Source organism: Myxine glutinosa, chromosome 6 (assembly GCF_964187855.1).
Source record: "Myxine glutinosa chromosome 6, kmMyxGlut1.1, whole genome shotgun sequence".
Lineage (NCBI taxonomy): Eukaryota > Metazoa > Chordata > Myxini > Myxiniformes > Myxinidae > Myxine > Myxine glutinosa.
Genome location: NC_136266.1, coordinates 105,892,537 through 105,903,152, shown reverse-complemented (window position 1 = coordinate 105,903,152; position 10,616 = coordinate 105,892,537). Strand labels below are relative to the sequence as shown.

At 46.3% G+C, this 10,616-nt stretch overlaps 1 protein-coding gene across 2 annotated transcripts; it reads right to left on the bottom strand.

Moving 5' to 3' along the window:
• Positions 1 to 6,712: 6,712 nt before the first annotated feature.
• Positions 6,713 to 9,681, bottom strand: LOC137430146 (phosphorylase b kinase gamma catalytic chain, skeletal muscle/heart isoform-like). 2 transcript variants are annotated; one of them, XM_068120767.2, is made up of 3 exons: positions 8,960 to 9,681; positions 8,598 to 8,723; positions 6,713 to 6,996 (listed from the first exon to the last, which is right to left on the bottom strand). In XM_068120767.2, the coding sequence occupies exons 1-3, from the start codon at positions 9,062 to 9,064 to the stop codon at positions 6,733 to 6,735; spliced, it is 495 nt and encodes a 164-aa protein (XP_067976868.1). In that variant the 5' UTR covers positions 9,065 to 9,681; the 3' UTR covers positions 6,713 to 6,732. The 2 variants fall into 2 exon arrangements, with proteins under 2 accessions (XP_067976868.1, XP_067976869.1); XM_068120768.2 differs by lacking the exon at positions 8,960 to 9,681 and adding an exon at positions 8,836 to 8,913.
• Between the last annotated feature and the right edge of the window lie 935 nt (positions 9,682 to 10,616).

The window sequence follows — 10,616 nt, the reverse complement described above, 5'->3', positions numbered from 1 at the left end:
TCTGGATACAGGCACATTTGTCAGTTGCTGCCACTCAGCCCTAAGCCGATTAGCTGACTTGGTACGGCCATTGCGGACTAACCGGTGCAGCTGGCGATCATCCCTCCTTGTGGTTCTGCGGGGACCTCCTGGCCTCGGTATTGGAGTGGGGACACCCCTCTGAGCATTTCGTTTCAGGATCTTTGACACCTGACCTTGAGTGGTGCCATACTGCCGAGCAATAGCACGCTCTTTCATGCTGTAATTTCGTAAAGCCACCACTCCATGACAAACAGCATTGTCGAGTTGACGGACCATCTCCAGAGGAAGCGGCAATAATTTTTGGAGACGTGCAGCAGTTGTTTTCCACTAATACAGAACGCAACAACCCTTGTATACCCGACTGTGAAGCCAATCGTCAAATGCACCTGTCCGTACATTTTGCCACGCCACCTGTGATATAATCCTGTTGTTGACTTCTTGCTGCGACAGACAATCAGTGACATGGTTCTTTTAACAAATAAATCACCAAAGTGTAAAACAAACTCACTAGATTGATATACTGAGTTAAGAAAGTAAACCCAAGTCAAGAAAAAATATATATTCCATATTTAATGCCAAGTCTGTACTTTGTTCACTTCCCTCAGATCCTGTACGAATCTCCATTTGTCTTGCATCGGTTTATTTACTGGCAAAATTGGTGTGTTGCATTGGCTGTTAGTTTCTACAATTATTTTCTGTTTCACCAAGGATTGAATCACTGGCTCTATGCCCACATCGGCCTCGTGCCGCAGTTTATATTGTCTCACGTTTGGGAGGGGCATCCCCAGTTGTACTGGTATTACCAGAGGTTCGGCATCGCGAATTCGCCCGACATGGTTGTCATGTTGGGACCACAAGTCGGCCGGAACCTCCTCCAAAAGGTCATCGGACTCGCCCAGGCTCTTAGATACCACTCGCACAACATGGGTGCCCTTTGGGGGCAGGTCTGCCTCTTCAAATTTTCCTTCTCTGTTCTGACTCCTAAGGGTAATCAAATACCCTTCGTCATTGGCGAGCGACCTCAATGTCCAATGGCCTACCATATAATGGCCATTGCATGGAGTTTCTTGTAAGCGCCCCACCATCCAGCCTACACTTTCCGGCGGCCATCCTTTGGCGGTGGTGAGGGTGACATGGGCGTCCACTCCTGCGGGGTATTGAGACAACGCACGCTGATCCGTGGTTAGGGCTACCTCGACGCCTATTCCCTCCCATCCAATCCATATATTTGATAAGCGTAAGTCCGAACGCTTACCTATCGACCCCTTTACCCTTTCTCTGTAGTCTTCGTTATCGCCCCTGGCATCGTAATAAGCCGTGCAGTGGGGTGGATTGTCCTTTATGTCCGTTGTAATTCGATGTAGTCATAGCCAATCTCGCAACCCTCGCTTCCGGAGCACACTGTATCTATGACGTGTGTCCAAGTGGCCAAAGCCCCTTCGTCCAGGCTCCAACAATATGCGGTGGGGCCGGGGCGAGACAATGCCACCATTAGCAGGTCGCGTTTGGATTCCGCGACATCGACAAAAACTCCCTGTTCTGTGCATGAAATTTGACAACCCAAACGGCAAAGTAAATCCCGTCCCAACAAGTTTGTCGGGGCGGTGGTGGTCATTAGAAAAGCATGTTTAGCCTCTAGCGGGCCGCACACCGCTCTCACTTCCTCTGAAATAGGAAGCGCTTGGGGCAAGCCCGAAACGCACATTATTTGAACATTCTTATGTGTGGGGCGCAAGGATGGCAATTGCCCTTCATTAATGGTACTGCGGGTCGCCCTCGTATCAACAAGAAAATCTAGTTGTTGTCCATCCACGTCCAGAGTCAACGTCGGCTCCTCTGTCGGTGTCATAGTCAAAAGGGGGCATTCCTTGGGCGACCTGCAGTCGTCCCGTCAATAGGCTACTTGATTTCCTTGTGGCAGGGGCCCCTGACTTAACTTTCGGCAGGCGTGTTTCCAATGTCCCATCTGTCCGCAAAGAAAGCACGCCCCTTGCGGAATCGGTGGAGCTGAGGGTGCGGGGTGTCCGCTGTTGTTACTCGGACCCGGTCGTTTCGGATGCCTAACTGGCTGATGGTTCTGCTGTCCCCATTGTGGTGGCCAATTCCCACTCATCCCATTAGGGTTACAGTAATTTGGGGAAGGCCCATAGCTCTGGGGAGGAGGTCCCTGTGGATACCAGTTCTGGGAGGGGGGTCCTTGTGCGGTCCAATTCTGGTGAGGGGAGCTTTGCGTGTTCCAATGTTGGGGAGGGGGCCCCTGGGTGTTCCAATTTTGGGGAGGGGGCCCCTGGGTCCGCATGTCGACTTGTCCATTGTCGTTGTCATCAGTCATTTTCGTTTTCATTATCGCAGCCCCATTCTTCGTTGGGATCTACCTTGGTGTTCCGATTCTGGACACGTACATGATCTCGATTTCCCTTCTTAATTTGATTAAGTTGGGCCCGTTTTTCCTGGACTAACATTTGCAATATGTCCTCCTTTACATCAGCCTTCTTATCGTCGCAGTCGCCACATTGCTCGGCTGCCTCGACTAGCTGGTCGGTCGGGGTATTTCTCCACCCAATTATGGCTACTTGGATGTGTTTCTTAATTGCCGGTCTCATCCCTTCTACCATAAAGTTGTTCACTACAGCGCGAGGGAGATCTTGCGCCTGCACCTGGCCCAGTCCTTTCCACTTTAACACTGCCCTCTCTACCCTTTCTCTCCAGTCCATCGCTGCTTCGCCGTGTTTCTGTTTTAGGCCATATATTTTATTCCAGTCTGGCCCCGCGGCTGGCATCAGTGCGGTGTATACCCCAGTCAGCAGTAGGTCAACAAGGGCGTTCCAATCGGCAAGGGTTTGGGTCGGGGGTGGTGCCGCATTTGGCCAGCGTGCGTGTATTTTCGCCTGGTCCCACACCCGCGCGGGCAATATAGCTTTTCCCATATGACAGACGTCCCGCCAATCTGAGTTTGAATTTTGTATCCACATTCACATAAATTCAGGTATTTGACTGGGCTGATCTGCCAGCAAGGCTCTCACCCGCTCTTGCATGGCCGTCAAATCTGATTCTCTCCAGGGTACCCTGACGTTAACGGGTCTCCCCGCTCTTATACCTACGGTTTTCAGGGGACACATCCCGACTGTAGGCTGTGGGTCCTCCATTTCAGTGAGCCCTACCAGCGAGGGGTATAGTCCTCCTGGTCCTATCAGAGGTGGGAACCCGGGGGTGTCCATTCCGCTGTCCGCCCCGTTAGCCCCTTGTCCTTTAAGTGGATTACCCGGGCTAAGGTGAACTTGGGGGATGGCTGGTCTAATTCTCTGGGGGTCTAACCCCTGGGGGAACAGGGGCGGGGGTAGGAAAGGTGGTGCCTGGGGCCCGGGGACAGGGCTCAGGTCTTGGGAGGGTAGAGGCCTGGTAACTACCTCCCCTTCCGCAGGGTCTTGATCCGGATCCTGAACCAGCGGCATTAGTAGCTGGTTCACTTGCTTGACTATTTCCTTAATTGTTCTATCCTGTACTTTATCTGCTTGTTTTATTTGCCCTTGAAGTTTCAGCACTTCTCCTGCCAGGCTAGCCTGTTTTGAGGCCGCCTGTCGTTTCATTGCTACCTCCTTCCACCACCCGTACACCTTCCAATAATCGGGTGGGAAGTGTTTATTTTCCTTCTCTAGCTTATCTAGAGATCCATACAGCGCTTCCAATTTGTCTAGCGCAAATGATCCCTCCTCTGGCCATGGATCACTCAAATCCTTTGTTAGCCCAGTCCATGCTTTCCCTGGTCTTACAGCGGCATAACAATGTTTCTTAAACATGAAAAATGCCGGGGTATTCCTGAGGGGCTCCCCCTCCTTCCCTGATCTGTTTCCCATCTTATTGCTCTGGGCTGATCCTTCCTGGAAAGTTCTTGGTTACCGGCATTGCCTATGGCTGCCTAACCTCACTTTCCCCCTCTCCTTGCTAACCGTAACGTTACTCCGTAGCGTTACCCTTGGTAGATCAATAATCAGCCCGTTACTCCGAGGCTAAAACAGCCTTCACTTACAATTTGTTCGTGATACAGGCACAGGCGGTAGCAAAGAAGCGGGCAAAAATCTGGGAGAGAGAGAGAGGCTCAAATTTGGAATAACCCTTTGGCATAAAATTCTCACCTTAGACAAATCAGAGTGCTGGCACCAGCCTCCCCTCTCCGTCTCGCAGAGCCCACTTCTCTGATCTTGCCTTGAGCTGTATCCCACTCCTGACACCAGTTGTTGGGAATCGAACCTGGATCCACAACTTGAGTTCAAGGAGTAACAAGCAGTTTATTGAACGACCACACAGCTGTGGACAGGCTTTGGTACATACAGCTACAAGAACAGCATGCGTCCCAAAACCTCTAAAGGAACTCACAAAGTGTGTCTTTATATAGGCAGGATAATAGAAAAAGTCTCCGCTAAAGAGGTGAACTTAGACAAAGGACAAAAGTGGGCTTCAACAGCCTCCCACCATGATCCTATCCTGGGGCAGTGCTGAATGTGAGGGAATAATGTGGGAGCAAGACCTTGTCATTCCCAAACCCTTATCATTCAGAGGAGATGTTATCCAGGCCTCTCCAAGGGAAGGAATGTGGGTTGAGCCGTGTGTGTGTGTGTGTGTGTGTGTGTGTGTGTGTGTGTGTGTGTGTGTGTGTGTGTGTGTGTGTGTGTGTGTGTGTGTGTGTGTGTGTGTATGTGTGTGTGTGTGTGTGTATATGTGTGTGTGTGTGTGAGTATGTGTTTATATATGCGTGTGTGTGTATTTGTGTGTATGTGTGTGTATATGTATGTGTGTGTGTGTGTGTTTGTGTTTGTGTATATACATATATATATATATATATACGTATATATATATGTGTGTGTGTGTGTCTGCATGTGTGTGTGTGTGTGTGTGTGTGTATACGTGTGTGTGTGTGTATGTATATATGTGTATATGTGTATATATGTACGTGTGTGTGTGTGTGTGTGTGTGTGTGTGTGTGTGTGTGTGTGTGTGTGTGTGTGTGTGTGTGTGTGTGTGTGTGTGTGTGTGTGTGTGTGTGTGTGTCTGTGAATATTGTGTCATTTAAGTTGATGTGGCGCGGGGCATGATGGGCCGAATCACTTCCTCCTGCGTCTAATTTCCTTGTGTGATGGAATCGTATCGTTATGGCGTTCGTGCAGGTTGAGAACTTAATATTCTTTATAGAACTCCTCGGGGTCTTAGAGTTGTTAAGGGTCTAATTCAATTCATACACAAACTCACATTCTGTGCAGACAAAACAAACAGACCCAAATGCAATACCCTCCTCCAGCAAAGGTAACTATAGAGTTCATAGACTACCTTATTACCGCGTGCAGCCTTGACAAAAAGGACATGGGAACCATTTCAATTGGGAACCAAAGGTCTTTTCAAATCTTGCTTTGCGTTTCCGAGCACGACCGCCCTCAGAGCGCACGGCAAATTTGATTGGTCGAGATGGCGTAAAAAAATTCCCAGGTATACTGCTAAACTGAAGCTTTTTGGAATTGCAAACAGGGTGAATTATGTTCCAGTGTTCAAATGTATAATTAAATTCAAATAAAATAAAACATTTAACCCTGGAAAAAAACAAAACGTTTTGAGTTTACTGCCATTAATGTGTGTGTCTGTGGGAGTGTCTTTTGCCGAAAATGTGTCTTTTACACCACCTTATATTAACGCGTTAAATTAGTTACTCGTGCCTGTGCTTTGTGTTCTTTATAACGTTTCCAAAAACAGTGTTTCCTCTTTCGAATGATTTTCAATTTTGTTTGACAGATTGACAGACTTCTTTCGTTCGTATGCATCAATGGTTGAGGACGCAGCTGTTCCACTGATGCAGTGCCCTCTGTTGGTTAGGGTAGAAATTTGGAATTTACTCAGGGTGTCGGTGATAGCTCATCTACTCTTCTCGAAGTGCACAGTGGGTTATTTAATGTCCACCAACGAATGTTGGCGCACAGAAAGCCAGTTTAACGTCCATCCAAGGGATGGTGCACACATTGATGAATCACCCTGCCTGTGAAACACGGGGATGACAGTTTATAGTTGAGTCAGCATTCAAACCCAGGCTAGAGAGCTTCGAGGCGAGTGTGCATACGTCCAAGCTATCTTGGTATATACGCATCGTGTGTACGCATTTGCTATACTGACTGTGCATGTGCACTTGAGACGAGATTCCATACAATTTGCCAAATTCAAGGCCAAAGTACTTGTTGCTAAACTGCAGGTTCGAGTTCTATGGTGTTCAAAATGTGAAATTCAATTTAAATTACCTCCCCCCAAGCCCTCTCCCTCCCACAGATCTCTCGATGTCCCTGCTCTCAAATGTTGTGTTTGTGTCCTTCCCCCTCTCAAACCCCTCGTCTACCGCTCCCCGTATGTTTTATGTGTCGGTTTGACTTTTTGTGTGATTGTTAGCTCTTTCACGAGTCTCGATCTTGCATACAAAAAAAAAAAAAAAAAAAATTGCCTCATGTATTCAAAGCAAGGCCAATAAAAGAAACAGCAAATGGCAATTAAATAAGTTAAAATAAATTAAATTAGAGGACTAAATTGTGTAAATGAAAACGATGCTTTAAAATGAATTCACTCAAGGTAGGTTAACGTAACAATCATTTTAATGGAAATGAGAGTGAAACTTTGGAGTAAAAGTGGGTAAAATGAAAGTTAGGCGATTTGGTATTGATGAGACCGAGGGACAAGCGAGATCTAAAAGAGGTCGTCAAGTCCCTCGGACTGGGCGGTCAGGGCGGCGAGGACCGCGCGTGGGGTGTTTTCGAAGAGAGCGGCACGGTTTTGTTGTACTCCCTTCTTCACCCAATGCCCGTATATGCGAAAGGCAGTTGCGTCGATAAGCTTCCGCAGCGGTCGGATGGCGTATGGATCCCGGAGCACAATGTCTGGTGTGAGCGGTTTCACACGGCGGTAGTGGCAATACATGCGCACCGAGGCGAGCACCGTCAACATGATAACCTGGAAGCACGCAAGTGCACACACGGGTGATGGTGTAATCAGAAGCATACGGTACAAGTACAAGCACAGGCAGGTTAATTAAATAAAGATGCTGTTTTGCTCAAGAAGAATTCACACTTGAGCAAAGTTACATGACCAAATGGCTCTCAAAATTGTGTAACATAATCACATTAAACTGCTTTGCCCACATCCCCACATGTACCCCTTTCCTAACCCCATTCCTCCCACACCCATTGTTTGTCCAAGTCTCCCTCTATTTTGTCCTTCAACTCAACTGTTGGTGCCCCTACCCCACCCCCCAATCCTCCCCAAACCCCCCCCCCACCGCCAGCCCCACCCCTCCCTCTACTGTTCCTTTTTGTTCTGTTGCGTCCTGACCCGTTCAATGTTTTAGGTCTTCCAGGAGCCTAGACTCTGTATATAAAAATAAATAAATCATTAGTCAGGTTCACTATGTTTTTTCGTTTAAAATCATGGTAGATTAGCAAACCTATACATTTTGGAAACGTTATTACATGGAAAATCTGAAAATCAATGTTTACATTTGCCAATTCCGACCAATTCGATTCGACCAATTCGACCAATTCGACCAATTCGACCAATTCGACCAATCGACCAATCGACCAATTCCATTCGACCAATTCGACCATTCGACCAATCGCTTCGTTCGACCAATTCGATCGATTCGATTTGATTCGATTCATCGAATTCGATTCGATCGACCAATTCGATTTGCCAATCAATTTGACCAACCTTTGCTTGTGTGGAACGGACTGTGAAAACGATGCGGACGATATTGTCGGATACGACACACAGGACAGTGATGACGAACTCTAAATGGCATATTCTGTAATCGTGTATGTTTGATGCCATTGACTGCCTGTGTATATTTTGTCATTGACTGCCTGTGTAGATGTGAAGTTATACTGACTGCATGTGTATATATGATTTTGCTGACTGCCTGTGTATGTTTGGTGATATGAATTATTGTGACACATTTTGATGTTATTAACTGCCTGTACAAAATGATAACATGTATTTGATTATGCAACTTATCGCGAATATAAAGACAGTATTTTGCAATTCAAAACCTTTGATTCGTGTCTTACCATTCCCCATAGCACTAATTTGATACTTTCATTGGATTCCTTGTCCCTGAAAATATAGGTTTAGTATATTTTAAAAAGTTTTTAGGGTAATTAGAGGCAGAAATAGAACAAAATATGTATTTTACAGTGGCCATTTTGAAAATCCAAAATGGCCGCCATACAGGTATCTCTCCAAATGTAAACATTGATTTTTAGTTTCCTTATGCTATAACCTTTCCAAAAATGTATAGGTTTCCTAATCTACCATGATTTTGAACGAAATATAATTTATTGACATAGTGAACCTGACTACATCAAGGAAAGATGATTCAAGTAAATTTACTTTCAAACAGAATGGCAAAAAGTGGTGTAAAAGCTAAATTCGAGTCACGTGCATCTATATTCTCCATTTAAAATTCAGTTAAAGGTTATACAAACAGCAGGAAAATAACTCGAAGACTGATAATGATGTAAGTTTGAAGGGAAAACAAAAGTGTGTGGAGCTACACAGACCTTGAACTTGCGGTAGGGGCTGAAATGGCGAACCTCTTCAACAAAGTACTGCTGGAAGAAAGGATGGGCAAGAGCCTGCCCTGCGGTGCAGCGCAGTTTTGGCTCAACCACAAGCATTCGTGCGAACTGCAGTGCAGGGAAGAATACATACAAAAATGTGACCTTGTGCTCCTAGCCATTGGCAAATCGGTTTTTCCTCACTCCTGGATCATCACTCGCATCCCCCTTTCACACCAACCTCCCTTTCTCCACCCATCCCTCATCTCTTCACTTCACTGCATTTCATTTCACTTCTGCCACCCATTTTTTCTTCTCCTTCTCTTCCTCCACTCGCCCCGACGCTCTTCTCCTCCTCCACTCACCGCTACGCTCTTCTCCTCCTCCACACTCCCAGCCCTCTTCTCTCCTCCTTCTACTTCTCTCTTTCGGTGCCAGAATGGAGGAGAACCAGCAAGTAGAGTGTACATGATCACCCCCAGCAAGTAGAGTGTACATGATCACCCCACAGGCCCATCTGCAGAAATTACAGAGCTCAGCTATATGCAAGAATCCAGAAATTTAGATGACTGCCTAGATGCGGCGACACAATGAGTAGTCAATGCAACAACTATGTATCCTGCCCTTCATTTTGTCAGATATCAATATTGGTCTTCAGTGGCCTCCCCACAAGCCCTCCTCTATTATGTTTTAGAGAAGGAAAGTTATCCAAAGAAGTCCTCAGTCCCTTATGATGAATTTCTGAACCATTCATGTTTCTGAACATGATGCCCACAACCCCCCAACAAATCCTTATTCAATGAATTTCAATTCTGGTTTCCTTTTTCAACGTGTGTGTGTGTGTGTGTGTGTGTGTGTGTGTGTGTGTGTGTGTGTGTGTGTGTGTGTGTGTGTGTGTGTGTGTGTGTGTGTGTGTGTGTGTGTGTGTGTTCGTCTGTGTGTGTGTGTGTGTGTGTATGTATGTATGTATGTATGTACAGTCACATGTACAGTCATGACATGGGTTGGTCCATTTACCAAGTCTTTACTGTGCCCAATAGAAACCAACTCAACCAGAGTAGTGGTGGATAGGTTTAAACTGTAAGTACTTGGTACTGAGAAAGGGTCAAGCTAACAGATATTTTTTAATGTAAAACAATACAGATATGTTAAATGAAAGTTAATTATTTCTCAAAGACGACCAAATGTCCATATATTGGTGATGTTTGAAGATGTGGTACACCATACTACCTGAAACAAAACCACTCCATGTATTCTAAACGTACAATGATAGAACAGGTTCCGGGTCTCATGCAATCCAATCACCATTGCACGACACCAATCCTCAAGGAGCTACACTGGATCATTTTACAAATCCAATTTAAGATCATCATCATCCTTACTTTTAAGGTGGTGCATAAACAGGCTCTAAAATACTGTTGCGGTTTTTAGAACCTTCACATGTAAATTTAGTCGTAAATTCCCTTATAAATAACCCCTGTGTACATTTCCCCTTAATTCGCTGTTAATTGCTTAGTTAGTCCACATTGCACCACGTAGCGAACCATAGGACCTCTCTGTAGTTATTTCATTATTATGTGTTTCAGGTAAGGCTGTGTTCCCAATAATTTGACCCTACGTTGAATCAATCAAATAAGACAGGCCCCCTTGAATTTCCTCAATCGTCTCCAAAGTGCAAGTGACAGTTGGGCTGTTTTCGGCGGCGTTCGCCGCCGTTGCATTGGGCTGTTTTCTTCGCCCCAGACTCCATTACGCACGAGGTCATCTCAGAGAAGAAGGGGGAGGAGCCGCCAGAGCACGGGCGTGGCCCCACCTCGTCATCAAAGGTGGAGTCAAAGAGCCCTTACCAACCAACCAGAGCTCGGTGGGCATGGCTTGAGAGGGCGTGGCAAGAAAGATCTGGCAAGTTCGAGAGGGTTCCAAGGGGGTGGTTATAAAATCCTTGGCGTGAGGCCCCCACCAGAGAGGGAGGGAGAGAGACGGTGAGAAGGTACCAGTTGAGGGGATCGTCCATCATTCATC